The 16831-nt window shown below is 39.4% G+C and overlaps 1 protein-coding gene and 1 long non-coding RNA gene across 2 annotated transcripts in view; one reads left to right on the top strand and one right to left on the bottom strand.

Moving 5' to 3' along the window:
* ENTPD2 (ectonucleoside triphosphate diphosphohydrolase 2) overlaps window positions 1-4851 on the bottom strand; it is a 60359-nt gene extending 55508 nt beyond the window's left edge. The window contains exon 1 of the mRNA XM_056540199.1: window positions 4693-4851. Within this exon, the coding sequence (XP_056396174.1) occupies window positions 4693-4809 (117 nt within the window). The 5' untranslated portion in view covers window positions 4810-4851. The remainder of the gene's footprint in view (window positions 1-4692) is intronic.
* Window positions 1-14358, top strand: part of LOC130291466 (uncharacterized) — a 64862-nt gene extending 50504 nt beyond the window's left edge. The window contains exons 3-4 of the long non-coding RNA XR_008847939.1: window positions 332-479; window positions 14257-14358. This is a non-coding gene — a long non-coding RNA (uncharacterized LOC130291466). The remainder of the gene's footprint in view (window positions 1-331; window positions 480-14256) is intronic.
* Window positions 14359-16831: the final 2473 nt, after the last annotated feature.

Below are 16831 nucleotides of genomic sequence, written 5' to 3' on the forward strand. Positions count from 1 at the left end.
TTCACAGTTTGTAGTCTTGGGGTCTAGATTAGTGGTCTCCAAACTGTGGACCTCCAGAAGTTGCAAAACTACAACTCCCAGCACGCTGGGAGTTGTAGTTCTCCGGCATCTGGAGGGGACACAGTTTGGAGAACTATGCCGGAAGATCCCACTACTTAAAAAGGGGGTAAAACTCCTTGTGTTCTTTACCAATAATGGCCATTGAGGCTAAGAGACAACAAATGTTGCTATTTTGTTACAAAATGTAACCAAACATGCCACACAGACCTACAGTGATCTAAATGTATCATATTTATTTCATTTATTTATTTTAAATGTGTGTGTCTTTTAGGCAAAGCTGAAAAAACAAAACAAAAAAAAACCAAGGCCGGTGTAAAATGCAAGATTCTTCCTTTACAAACAGAATAACAACCACTAAGAGAATTCAGACGCCCATCATCTGTCCTGTTGAGTAGCCCCTACTGAGAAGGCCCATTACAGTAAGTACATTAACCTTAAGGAATTGTTAGGAATACAATCCCTAATCCTTTCTTTAAAGCAAAGGTTTCTCTAGATCTATTTAATACTCCAGCCTCCTGCCGGTTCCCTTGGGTGCAGGATTAGTACTCCTACATACAGTAGACATGATGGATGACCATCTCTCCTGGGCAGCCTCGATTGTAGTCACTGATGACTTCAGCGCCAGATGTTTAGTTGCTAAACAGCCTATGAATAGTTTGCTGCCCTCCATTTCCTGCCATTGTAAGGGGTCAATGAACTGGAGGGTCCAGGGGGTCCCAGGGAGAGAGGACTATAAAGGGACTCTGTGGTGCAGCGAACAAGCACTTCTCCACTTCACTGCAGAGGGATTTCCCCATTCATAGCATTCCAGCACAAATAAACCACTACAATTACCATCATGTTTACCATGTATTCAGCATCCAAGGCCTTTACCCCGACCCCTGTCCTTAAAAACACCTGACCTACTAAAAGTACATTTTACAAATACATTTTTTTAAATAATATATACACACACACACACACACACATCTCTGTTCATTTTATGAACTGTCCGGAACAGCATATGTTTGCTATGGGGATTTCCTTTTACCCCGGACAGTTCCTAAAAATGGACAGAGATGTCAGCAGAGAGCACTGTGCTCATGATGTCAGCAGAGAGCACTGTGCTCATGATGTCAGCAGAGAGCTCTGTGTTTCAAACGGAAAAGAATTTCCACTGTAGTATTCAGCAGCTAATAAGTACAGGAAGGATTAAGATTTTTTAATAGAAGTAATTTACAAATCTGTTTAACTTTCTGGCACCAGTTGATTAAAAAAAAAAAAAGTTTTTCACCAGAGTACCCCTTTAAAGGAGTACTCAGCCCCTAGGCATCTTTTCCCCTATCCAAAGGATGGGGAATCCCTGCTGACCAGCCAATGGCGGACCTGCCACAACAACTAACACATGCGATAGTGACCTCATATGACCGGATGCAACACGTTTATGGGAATAAGCAGCTTTCCAGATGGATTCTGTCCTGCTGGCCATAAAGGATCATGTAGGTACCTCACACCCTGGTTATCAGTCCTGTCTCTATGGTCACCTATAAACTTCCTAAATCTGCTTTGATTTTGTAAACGTCAGATAAACCAGTTTACTGATGACGCTAATAATAGGAGAGCGGGGGGGATAGCTCCACTATTACTGTATACGTCAGTCATCACACATTATGTAAAAATACATAATATAACAATGCTGACAGAGTCAACTACGAGACCCGACCTGCCCTGTCTGTGCTATGGAGATAATTAAATGTTCTCAAACGTTTCCTATATACTTACTCTGTGTTTCAATTCGTCACCATTTTTTCAAAATCTCCACTTGATGTCAGCGAATGTGATCATTACGGGTGTGATCCGGAGGTCAGAATCTATATATGTCTTTACTGCTGAAGGTTTGCTACTACTGTATATAGTCTAGGACCATACTAGACAGTGTAAGTGAAGCTTTGTATATATATATATATATAAAATATATATGCTTGCAATGTATATCTCTGACAGAAGGCTCAGATGTATATCACTGCAAAGGCTTATGGGTCTCCCACAGGGCCCCATTGTAGAAAAGATCCCATATGGAGTCCCTTTTATGTGCTGACCCTCTGTATAGGAAAGTGCAGTCTGTTTCTCTTCCCGAGGAAAGCTAAAATGACACTCTTTTAGACTCCATCGGGTAAATACAGCCCTATGTATATATACACACCAGAATATATTCCCACCACTTATGTAAAAAACATATGGCTAAGATGTGTTTGCTGAGTAATTAGGCCCTGTCCCCCCTCCCTCATATACCCCACACCCCTTATAATGCATTGGTTTTTTTTTTTTCCGATAACCATAGTGATAGAGCGGAATGTTAGTGCAGCATGTGGTATAGTGTAGGGAACCTGTGCTGTATATTGTACGGTCATGCTATGTAGGATTGTAATTTATTGTATGATTTGTAACGACGACTGAACGGTCACCGAAGCTCTTACAATAAACTTTCATTGCATTAGTGTGGAGTCCGAACTCTTCACCTCACAGAGCATTGTCTGGACTGGATAAAGCTCTAATCTGTGAGAAACAAACAAGATGGGCATGTCTATTCACAGACAGCAAGCAGAGATCTCAAAAATGGTAATGAATGGAAACACAAAGGGGGAGGGATTTATCACGTGCGCAGATATTTGCACAGCAGGATTTAACCAGCTGCTGCCCAAAATTCATCATGGGGCGCACGTCACGTCATAAAAGTGCAAATGAAAGGAAGGCCCTGGACAGCAACAACAAAACATACAAAATACATAAATTAAGCACACGATCTATATGTAATCCACGACATATATATATATATATATATATATATATATATATATATATATATATATATATATATGTATAAATAATATATAATGTATAAATGAAGCTGAATCATCAGGTAATTAATATCTTTACCAAATTATTCCATATATCTGTGTTTCCCAACCAGGGTGCCTCCAGCTGTTGCAAAACTACAACTCCCAGCATGCCCAAAGACCAGTGTTTCCCAACCAGGGTGCCTCCAGCTGTTGCAAAACTACAACTCCCAGCATGCCCGGACAGCCAATGGCTGTCCGGGCATGCTAGGAGTTGTAGTTTTGCAACAGCTGTAGCCTGGAGGCACCCTGGTTGGAAAACACTGATCTACATGACCAATATTGCTACACTGTTTCCATTGTTGTATACTATTTACATTGTTCTGTATTATTCTGCTTTAAGGCTATGTTCATGTGGCAGAAATTCTGCTATTTTGACAAAATTCCGTTCTGCAAAGTTTGCAGTTTTGCAACAGCTGGAGGCACCTTGGTTGGGAAACACTGCCATATACAATGATTCAGCTTCATTTATACAAAACTGAACCAACCTTTAAAGGGGAAGGGGGTTGTAGATTCCTTAGGGTCCAGCCAGGTGCACATAGCTAAAGTTGCTGGAGTAGAATGAGATCCATGCATTTCTGCTGTCTTCTAAATTGCGCCAAAGTTGTAGGTGGCTGCAACTTCAATACATTCCTGTAGCATGATGGTGCGCTAATATTTCACTATGCAGCTGCCTATGGTCCGGCCATACTGGAATCTGTAGTCCCCTTCCTGCTTGGTGAATATTATATAATATATATATATATATATATATATATATATATATATATATATATATATATATATATATACATATAATCTCTAGGTCAGTGTTTCCCAACCAGGGTGCCTCCAGCTCTTGCAAAACTACAACTCCCAGCATTCCTGGACAGCCTTCGGCCTGAGGTTCACACCCTGTAGGGTGCACATACGACAGGTAAACAACCTTGTAGGGTCCAGGGCAGAGCTTTCCAACCAGGGAGCCTCCAGCTGTTGCAAAGCTACAACTCCCAGCATGCCCGGACAGCCTGAGGTTCGCAGCCTGTAGGGGGCACATATGACAGGTAAACAACCCTGTAGGGTCCAGGGCCGAGCTTTCCAACCAGGGTGCCTCCAGCTGTTGCAAAGCTACAACTCCCAGCATGCCCGGACAGCCTGAGGTTCGCAGCCTGTAGGGGGCACATATGACAGGTAAACAACCCTGTAGGGTCCAGGGCCGAGCTTTCCAACCAGGGTGCCTCCAGCTGTTGCAAAGCTACAATTCCCAGCATGCCCGGACAGCCTGAGGTTCGCAGCCTGTAGGGGGCACATATGACAGGTAAACAACCCTGTAGGGTCCAGGGCCGAGCTTTCCAACCAGGGTGCCTCCAGCTGTTGCAAAACTACAACTCACAGCATGCCCGGACAGCCAACGGCTGTCCGGGCATGCTGGGAGTTGTAGTTTTACAACAGCTGGAGGCACCCTGGTTAGGAAACACCATATTAGGCACTGTAATTTTCTGTCAGACTGGTGATCACATGACCCAGTTACAGAAATGCAATGCATTGATGCAAAGGCATGCTGGGAGTTGTAGTTTTGCAACAGCTGGAGGCACCCTGCTTGGGAAACACTGATCTAGGGTCTGCGTATACCTGTAGGGGAGCTCCCATATGCTGTGGGGTTGTGTCACATGTTGCCTCCTGGAGATCAGCACCACTCACACACACTTAGCATTGCTATGAGGAATGTCCATGTAATTCCAAGCTGCTGTGTCATGCAGTCATTGCTCTCACTCACCTTATATTTGGGGGGTTCATTGATGTCCTTTGCAGGCAGGGCCAGCAGCAGGATCCCTATCACCCCAATGAGGCAGAGGAGAATGGGTAGAACAACAGCCAGCAGCTTCTTGGCCATCTCTAACAGCTGTGAGCGGGCTGGTCCCTTCAGCTCTTACAAGGAGCAGGAGGTGGGAGGAGGAGGAGGCAGCAGACAGGCTGGGGCTTACAGGCTATTGGGTGGGAAGGTGCACAAGGTGGAGGAGTGTAGGGTGTCACCAAAGACAATGCACACCATATGTACTAAAAACAAGACACAAAACCGTACACAATGATAAACAGCATGCACGTCAATATACATACAGTATACAACACACAGTGCATATACATAACATACACCATATCAATATACATACAGTACACAACACAGTGCATATACATAACATACACCATATCAATATACATACAGTATACAACACATAGTGCATATACATAACATACACCATATCACTATACATACAGTATACACACAGTGCATATACATAACATACACCATATCAATATACATACAGTACACAACACAGTGCATATACATAACATACACCATATCAATATACATACAGTATACAACACATAGTGCATATACATAACATACACCATATCACTATACATACAGTATACACACAGTGCATATACATAACATACACCATATCAATATACATACAGTACACAACACAGTGCATATACATAACATACACCATATCAATATACATACAGTACACAACACAGTGCATATACATAACATACACCATATCAATATACATACAGTACACAACACACAGTGCATATACATAACATACACCATATCAATATACATACAGTATACAACACACAGTGCATATACATAACATACACCATATCACTATACATACAGTATACAACACACAGTGCATATACATAACATACACCATATCAATATACATACAGTATACAACACACAGTGCATATACATAACATACACCATATCACTATACATACAGTACACAACACACAGTGCATATACATAACATACATCATATCAATATACATACAGTACACAACACACAGAGCATATACATAACATACACCATATCAATATACATACAGTATACAACACACAGAGCATATACATAACATACACCATATCAATATACATACAGTACACAACACAGTGCATATACATAACATACATCATATCAATATACATACAGTACACAACACAGTGCATATACATAACATACATCATATCAATATACATACAGTATACAACACACAGAGCATATACATAACATACACCATATCAATATACATACAGTATACAACACACAGTGCATATACATAACATACATCATATCAATATACATACAGTACACAACACAGTGCATATACATAACATACATCATATCAATATACATACAGTATACAACACACAGAGCATATACATAACATACACCATATCAATATACATACAGTATACAACACACAGTGCATATACATAACATACACCATATCACTATACATACAGTTTACAACACACAGTGCATATACATAACATACACCATATCAATATACATACAGTATACAACACAGTGCATATACATAACATACACCATATCAATATACATACAGTATACTACACACAGTGCATATACATAACATACACCACATCAATATACATACAGTATACAACACACAGCATATACATAACATACACCATAACAATATACATACAGTATACAACACAGTGCATATACATAACATACACCATATCAATATACATACAGTATACAACACACAGAACATACACCATATCAATATACATACAGTATACAACACACAGATCATATACATAACATACACCATATCAATATACATACAGTATACAACACACAGTACATATATATATACAATACACCATATCAATATACATACAGTGTACAACACACAGATCATATACATAACATACACCATATCAATATACATACAGTATACAACACACAGTACATATACATAACATACACCATATCAATATACATACAGTATACAACACACAGTGCATATACATAACATACACCATATCAATATACAACACACAGATCATATACATAACATACACCATATCAATATACATACAGTATACAATACACAGTGCATATACATAACATACACCATATAAATATACATACAGTATACAACACACAGTGCATATACATAACATACACCATATCAATATACATACAGTATACAATACACAGTGCATATACATAACATACACCATATAAATATACATACAGTATACAACACACAGTGCATATACATAACATACACCATATCAATATACAACACACAGATCATATACATAACATACACCATATCAATATACATACAGTATACAATACACAGTGCATATACATAACATACACCATATCAATATACATACAGTATACAACACAGTGCATATACATAACATACACCATATCAATATACATACAGTATACACACAGTGCATATACATAACATACACCATATCAATATACATACAGTATACAACACACAGTGCATATACATAACATACACCATATCACTATACATACAGTATACAACACACAGTGCATATACATAACATACACCATATCAATATGCATACAGTATACAACACACAGATCATATACATAACATACACCATATCAATATACATACAGTATACAACACACAGTGCATATACATAACATACACCATATCAATATGCATACAGTATACAACACACAGTACATATACATAACATACACCATATCAATATACATACAGTACACAACACACAGTACATATACATAACATACACCATAACAATATACATACAGTATACAACACACAGCACATATACATAAAATACATCAATATACAACACACAGTGCATATACATAACATACACCATATCAATATACATACAGTATACACACAGTGCATATACATAACATACACCATATCAATATACATACAGTACACAACACACAGCATATACATAACATACACCATATCAATATACATACAGTACACAACACAGTGCATATACATAACATACACCATATCAATATACATACAGTATACACACAGTGCATATACATAACATACACCATATCAAGATACATACAGTACACAACACACAGTGCATATACATAACACACACCATATCAATATACATACAGTATACAACACACAGTACATATACATAACATACACCATATCACTATACATACAGTATACAACACACAGTGCATATACATAACACACACCATATCAATATACATACAGTATACAACACACAGTACATATACATAACATACACCATATCAATATACATACAGTATACAACACACAGTACATATACATAACATACACCATATCAATATACATACAGTATACAACACACAGTGCATATACATAACATACACCATATAAATATACATAATGTATACAACACATAGTGCATATACATAACATACACCATATCACTATACATACAGTATACAACACATAGTGCATATACATAACATACACCATATCAATATACATACAGTATACAACACACAGTACATATACATAACATACACCATATCACTATACACAGTATACAACACACAGTGCATATACATAACATACATCAATATACAACACACAGTGCATATACATAACATACATCAATATACAACACACAGATCATATACATACAGTATACAACACACTGTGCATATATATAACATACACCATATCAATATACATACAGTATACAACACACAGATCATATACATAACATACACCATATCAATATACAACACACAGTGCATATACATAACACACACCATATCAATATACATACAGTATACAACACACAGTACATATACATAACATACACCATATCAATATACATACAGTATACAACACACAGCATATACATAACATACACCATAACAATATACATACAGTATACAACACACAGTACATATACATAACATACACCATATCAATATACATACAGTATACAACACACAGTGCATATACATAACACACACCATATCAATATACATACAGTATACAACACACAGTACATATACATAACATACACCATATCACTATACACAGTATACAACACACAGTGCATATACATAACATACACCATATCAATATACATACAGTATACAACACACAGATCATATACATAACATACACCATATCAATATACAACACACAGTGCATATACATACACCATACAAATAGCAACATGCACATCATATTAATATACATACAGTCTACAACACAAAGAGCATATACAAGATATACACCATACAAATAACAACATGCACATTAATATACAGTACATACAGTATACAACACACAGAGCATATTTATATATATATATATATATATATATATACACACCATACAAATAGCAACTTGAACATCATGATAATATACATCCAGTATACAGCACAGAGAACATATACCATACAAATAGCAGCTTGCACACATGTACACCTTCTTTCCCATCCTCTCTAATCCTAATACCCCCTAATCAAACAAACTTCAGCCAAGTACTCCCAAAGCTACAGTCCATCGCAGTCTTAAAGAGATATTACAGTATTTCTTTAGAATTTTAACCCCTGATGCCAAATTTAAATATAGTGTAATACACAGTTTTTTCCTCCAGGCGGCGCTTTGTCCCATTTTCATGCACAGGACTCACACCCGGAAGTGCTGTAGTGCAAGTCTTTTTATTTTACTGTTGTCTTTGACCTTTCCCAGCATTCCATGGACCCAGAGACAATATGTCATAAGTCACATGGTCTCCAGGGGGCGTGGCTATGCTGCAGTGGGTGGGTGGATACCATTACTTCAGTAAATCCCTTTCACCCTGCTGTCCACCCACTCACAACCCCTGGAGACCATGTGACTTATGACCTATTGTCTCTGGCCGCATGGAATGCTGGGAAAGGTCATAGACAATAGTAAAATAAAAAGACTTGCTCTACAGCACTTCTGGGTGTGGGTAATGTGCATGAAAATGGAGGTTATGGAAGCAAATCGCACAGTATTATAACATATAAATAAACACAAATATTCCCTAGACAATTTTTAAGTAGTCTATGTCCATTTTGTGTACAATTTAAGGGGTTATCCAGGATTAGAAAAACAGAGCTGGTTTCTTCAAAAAACAGCGCCACCCCTGTCCTCTGGTTGTGTGTGGCACTGCAGCTCAGTTTCATTGAAGTGAATGGGGCCAAGTTGTATTATCACACACAATACACATATCACACTGCGTTGACTTCCATCAGATATATCCGTCAGCATACCACCAAAAACGTATACTGTAACGGAGAGCAGCGGCTGTACAGTATATACCGGCATCCCGCCACCGGATACATCTGACGGAATCACTAACGCTGTGTGAACCTCTTTAAAGGGGTACTCCAGTGGAAAAAAAAAAAAAAAAATATATATATATATATATATATATATATATATATTTTTATAAATCAACTGGTGCCAGAAACTTAAACAGATTTGTAAATTCCTTCTATGAAAAAAAATCTTAATCCTTCCAGTACTTATCAGCTGCTGTATGCTCCACAGGAAGTTGTGTAGTTCTTTCCAATCTGACCATAGTTCTCTCTGCTGACACCTCTGTCCATGTCAGGAACTGTCCAGAGCAGGAGAGGTTTGCTATGGGGATTTGCTTGTACTCTGGACAGTTCCTGACATGGACAGAGGTGGCAGCAGAGAGCACTATGGTCAGTCTGGAAAGAACTACACAACTTCCTGTGGAACATACAGCAGCTGATAAGTACTGGAATTATTAAGATTTTTTTAATAGAAGTAATTTACAAATATGTTTAATTTTCTGCCACCAGTTGATTTAAAAAACATTGTTTTGCACCGGAGTACCCCTCTTATGCTATGTACTACCAATGCTGCTATCTATGGTACAATTAATGCTGCTATTTAGTTGACAATTAACTTTATCTACATATCAATGTTATGTCAACTATTCCAGGTACAAAATTTGCTGCAATTTACATAAAGCTTATTTAAGCCACCACCTACATACTGTTCTGTTAATGTCGCCTTCCACTGCTTGCGCAAACCCGCAGTACACAGCACAGGAAACGGCACGCATGCTTGATCAGCGGGAACACTACAGCCCCGTATTTATCAGAATGGCGTCCGCTCATACTTGTATCACACATGCGCCACAGTCATAGGATGGAGACTGGCACTCGGCTCTTTCTGTCGCTTCCCATTCGTGTATATGGAGCCCTGTAGTGAAAAGTGGACACCTGTGATAAAACCGTGACAGGTGCTGACTGCTGTGTACCCCCTGGACCAATGTTTCCCACCCAGGGTGCCTCCAGCTGTTGTAAAACTACAACTCCCAGCATGCCCGGACAGCCGTTGGCTGTCCGGGCATGCTGTGAGTTGTAGTTTTGCAACAGCTGGAGGCACCCTGGTTGGAAAACTCTGCCCTGGACCCTACAGGGTTGTTTACCTGTCATATGTGCCCCCTACAGGGTGTGAACCTCAGGTCCAAGGGGGACACAGCAGGAAATTCAGGATTTGTCCTCCTATCAGTGTTATCACTGGTTTTATACACTTTTTACAATAACTATAGGATTTAAAGGGGTACTCCACTGGAAAACATTATTTTTTTAAATCAACTGGTGCCAGAAAGTTAAACAGATTTGTAAGTGACTTCTATTTAAACATCTTAATCCTTCCAGTACTTATCAGCTGCTGTATGCTCCACAGGAAGTTCTTTTCTTTTTGAATTTCCTTTCTGTCTGACCACAGTGCTCTCTGCTGACACCTCTGTCCATTTTAGGAACTGTCCAGAGCAGGAGAGGTTTTCTATGGGGATTTGCTCCCACTCTGGACAGTTCCTAAAATAGACAGAGGTGTCAGCAGAGAGCACTCTGGTCAGACAGAAAGGAAATTCAAAAAGAAAAGAACTTCCTGTGAAGCATACAGCAGCTGATAAGTACTGGAAGCATTAAAGGGGTACTCCGGTGGAAAACGTTTTTATTTTTTATTTTAAATGAACTGGTGCCAGAAGTTAAACATATTTGTAAATTACTTCTATTTAAAAATCTTAATCCTTTCAGTACTTATTAGCAGCTGTGTGCTGCAGAGGAAATTCTATTCTTTTTTAATTTATTTTTTGTCTTGTCCACATTGCTCTCTGCTGACATCTCTGTCCGTGTCAGGAACTGTCTAGAGCAGCATAGGTTTGCTATGGGGATTTTCTCCTGCTCTGGACATTTCCTGATACGGGCATCAGGTGTCAGCAGAGAGCACTGTGGACAAGACAAAAAAAGAAATTCAAAAAGAAAATAATTTCATTTGTAGCTGCTAAAAAGTACTGGAAGGATTAAGATTTTTTTAATAGAAGTAATTTACAAATCTGTTTAACTTTCTGGCACCAGTTGATTTAAAAAAATGTTTTCCACCGGAGTACCCCTTTAAGATTTTTATATAAAAGTAATTTACAAATCTGTTTAACTTTTGGGCACCAGTTCATTAAAAAAAAAAAAAAAAAGTTTTCCACCGGAGTAACCGTTTAATGCTTCCAGTACTTATCAGCTTATCATACTTATCAATGGAAGGGTAAAGATTTTTTTTAATAGAAGTGATTTACAAATCTTTTTAACTTTCTTCCACCAGTTGACTGAATAAAAATATTTTTCACCGGTGTACCCCTTTAAGATTTTTATATAAAAGTAATTTACAAATCTGTTTAACTTTCTGGCACCAGTTGAATAAAAAAAAAAAAAAATGTTTTCCAGGGGAGTACCCCTTTAAACTCACAAAAAAGACCCTGGTAAAGTCACAAGGTGTTGTTACAATTCTATGGCTATTGCTGATAACCCATTAATATTGTGATAGGAGATAAGTAGATTGTACCGGGAAGATCTCCTGCAGCAGAGTAAGCAAAGAGACAGGTGCAGAACGTGGCCCAGAGACCCACCCTGGTCTGCAGAGGAAGGATTGTATATACTGTATACTTCTATGTGTATTTCTGTGTGTACTGTGATACCTCCCCCAAACACCCACCCCTCACCCAGACCAGATTTCGTGTGGCACATTTGTAGCCCACCATACATTATACTTGTGCCCATCTTCTCTGAGAAGACCACCCCTAGTGAATTTTTCAGTGCAATTTTTTTTTCTTTCAATAGTATTTTATAGATTTTTTTTTATATATATTATAAAACACAAACTTGTTAAACAAGGTTTGTAAAAAATAAAAATAAAAAAGAATAGACAGACACAGCTGTCAACAAATTAAAGGGGTATTCCAGGAAAAAACTTTTTTTTTTATATATCAACTGGCTTCAGAAAGTTAAACAGATTTGTAAATTACTTCTATTAAAAAAATCTTAATCCTTTCAGTACTTATGAGCTTCTGAAGTTAAGGTTGTTATTTTCTGTCTAACTGCTCTCTGATGACACGTGTCTCGGGAACCGCCCAGTTTAGAAGAGGTTTGCTATGGGGATTTGCTTCTAAACTGGTTCCCGAGACACGTGTCATCAACGAACACTTAGACAGAAAAGAACAACCTTAACTTCAGCAGCTCATAAGTACTGAAAGGATTAAGATTTTTTAATAGAAGTAATTTACAAATCTGTTTAACTTTCTGGAGCCAGTTGAGATATATATATATATATATATATAGACAACTAAAGTGCAGGCTGACTTATTCTTTGTCTGTATTGCACATACGGGGAGGGGCTACCTCCATGTTGGCCTTGCACCCCACCCACCTCTATCAGGTGTATATAAGGTGTCTTGGATGTTCCAGACCCTGCCATGCTTACTGAACTGTTCACACAGAGGCATATTCACAGTGTAAGGTCCGTCCCAATGAGGCCACCTTATCGCGGTGGGACGGTCCAAGCTATTTGACTGCCGGCGGAGACAAATTTGCGAGCTAAGTGCCTCACTATCTCATAGTTTCACATTTGCATCTATTACACCATAGCTGTATAGTCTCCATGTTTTATCTGCATGTTCATGTTTCACCTATATCCTTGTGCTGGCAGTGTGCTGCTGTATTCTTCTGTTGCTGTATATATATATATTTAAAAAAAAAAACTGTTGCGAGTTATGAAGCTCAAGCTTATATTTGTCCAAGTATAGTACATGGAATTACTATAAAGAAATAAGAAGGAAAAAAAAAAAAATTAAAGAAATATAAACAGATCAGACAAAACATATTGATGTAATATACAGTACATACAATTTATCAGTGCAATTTTAGATGGTCTGCTCAAAGAGGTTTCATTGTATATCGTTTTTTCCCAATCAGGGTGCCTCCAGCTGTGGCAAAACTACAACTCCCAGCATGCCCGGACAGCCGTTGTCTGGAGGCACCCTGGTTGGGAAACACTGCTGTATATGTTTAGCTGTGTGCATGTCTGTATTTTGGAGATTATAAATAATAATAATCATTGTTAGGTCGTATTTACACATTGCTGCTTTTTTGTTTTTTGGTAGAATATTTAGCAAAAATACAGTGAGAACCGCTAGAGAACTGCAGTGTGTGAACAGGCGGTAACACTCTCCTACCACAGCTGTGTAGTGCCTCCTCCATCACCACGGGGGGGGGTCTATTGACACTCTTGTAATGTATGAATGGGACGTGACAGACAACTGAGTGAGAGTTTCCATCACTTCTTATTGACTATATTGGGGATCCCCATTCACATGCAGGAGATAAGTGTCAATTGCGTACCAGGGGGGGGGGGGGGGGGGCATTCCCCGGGTGCCACTCATCAGGGGGGTGCCATGACTGAGTCTCTGTCAGAGCAGCAGGGGGAGGAGTGTTGCGGCAGCTGACGCCTCCTTCACAGATCTTTTAAAGGAGCGGAAGGATCCATCACCAGTGGTCGTAAATAATTAAGTAAGTAAATAATTCTATGTGAAGGGAGGAGGTGTAATTAAGGGGGGGAGGGAGGGGGTGTAATTAAGGGGGGGAGGAAGGGGGTGTAATTAAGGGGGGGAAGGGAGGGGTGTAATTAAGAGGGGAGGGAGGGGGTGTAATTAAGGGGGGGAAGGTGGTGTAATTAAGGGGGGAGGAAGGGGGTGTAATTAAGGGGGGGAAGGGAGGGGGTGTAATTAAGGGCGGAGGGAGGTGGTGTAATTACGGGGGGATGGGGGTGTAATTAAAGGGGGAGGAAGGGGGTGTAATTAAGGGGGGGAGGAGGGGGGTGTAATTAAGGGGGGGAGAAAGGGGTGTAATTAAGGGGGGGAAGGGAGGGGGTGTAATTAAGGGGGAAGGGAGGGGGTGTAATTAAGGGGGGGAAGGGAGGGGGTTTAATTAAGGGGGGAGGGAGGGGGTGTAATTGAGGGGGGAGGGGGTGTAATTAAGGGGGGAAGGAGAGGGTGTAATTAAGGGGGAGGGAGGGGGTGTCATTAAGGGAGGGGAAGGGGGAGGGAGTCTAATTAAGGGGGGGAGGGAGGGACGGGGTGTAATTAATGGGGGAGGGAAGGGGTGTCATTAAGAGGGGGAGAAGGGGTGTAATTAAGGCAGGGGGGATGCCAAACAAAGGGTCTTCCCCGGGTGCCAAATGCTCTAGGTACGCCCCTGCTGACACTTATGGGGGCCCATGTATCAGACTCCCAGCGTTCAATCACTTTCTTGTAGATTCCTGTAGATTCATTGTGCTGTAATTGTACTTTGTACGGAGGGTGGATGAGGTGACGTGACATCAATCACAGTGGGGTGTATGGCAGACTGGGTTTTACTAGCCATGGGTGGCAGCATTAATTGAAGTGTATATAGGTAGCAACATATTTTGTACTGGGAGAGGGTGACATTACATGCACAGTGGGTGGCGGCATTAATTGTGATGTGTGAAAACTACATAATAAATAGACACTGGTAACACACGTCATTCAGTGATTGAAAATGGTCTGTGGAGTATTCATTGAGCACCATATTGGAGTAGTATAGAGGAGTTGTATGGCAGTGTAAATTGGTGAATATTATGAACCTCCACTTATACCTGAATTCAGGGCCGGTGCAAAGATTTTAGGCAAAAGCTAATTTTGCTGCCCCCTTGACTCCGCCCATTGGTCCGCCCCCGCTTATTACTGGGGTGACACACTGTAACAAGCCCCCTCTTCATGTAATTTGCTTACTACTGGGGTGACACTGTAACAAAACTCCTCCTCATGCCGCTGGTTGAGCGAGTGGTTCAGTTGCTGGTTGTCTAACTTACTTGCAACAGGCAGAGCGCCCCCATCAAGAGGGCGCTCTAGGCAGCTGCCTATTTTGCCTATAAGCAGAGCTGGCCCTGCCTGAATTTTCTGTTGTGTTGCTTTTTTAGGTCATTATTTGTCTTGGGTTCATGAACGTTTTCAATTTGAAAATCGTACGGAACCATATTGAAAACCGTATGCATTGACTCTCCATTGAAAACCATATGCCAAAAGATGCATCAGGTTGTGTCCATTTTGCATCTCGTACAGTTTTGTCAGTTTTTTTTCCCCATACCTAAAACTGTAGCCTACCACTGTTTTTGGTCCGGGTGAAAAACCATATTGAAACGTATACTTTTTTTTTTTCTTTTACATGGAAGTCAATGGGAACCGTACAGAACTGTATGTGCGTAGGGTTCCATGCGGTTTTCATGATACGGTTTTTGACTTTAAACAGTTTTTTCTTGGAATTTCAATCAAACAAGTGAAGCTTTATTCATATTGGAATGAAAAGTTAAAAATGTATACATTTTTTTCTTAATAAATGGATGCAATCTGACATCATTTTTCAAACAGTATACTGTTTTTAACCGTATACGGATTAAAATTTGTACACACGTTTTGATAGAGTTTAGTACGAATTTTAGGAATTAGTTTTTCATCAAAAACCTGATATGGGAACTGTATTTCAAATATGTGGTGTGAACCCAGCCTTAGCTTTATTTGTGAATTTTCACCCCTGGCAATATAATTTAATCCTGCTATCTACAGTACAATCAATGCTGCTATCTACAGTACAATCAATGCTGCTATCTACAGTACAATCAATGCTGCTATCTACAGTACAATCAATGCTGCTATCTACAGT

The sequence above is a fragment of the Hyla sarda genome, chromosome 9 (genome assembly GCF_029499605.1).
Source record: "Hyla sarda isolate aHylSar1 chromosome 9, aHylSar1.hap1, whole genome shotgun sequence".
NCBI lineage: Eukaryota > Metazoa > Chordata > Amphibia > Anura > Hylidae > Hyla > Hyla sarda.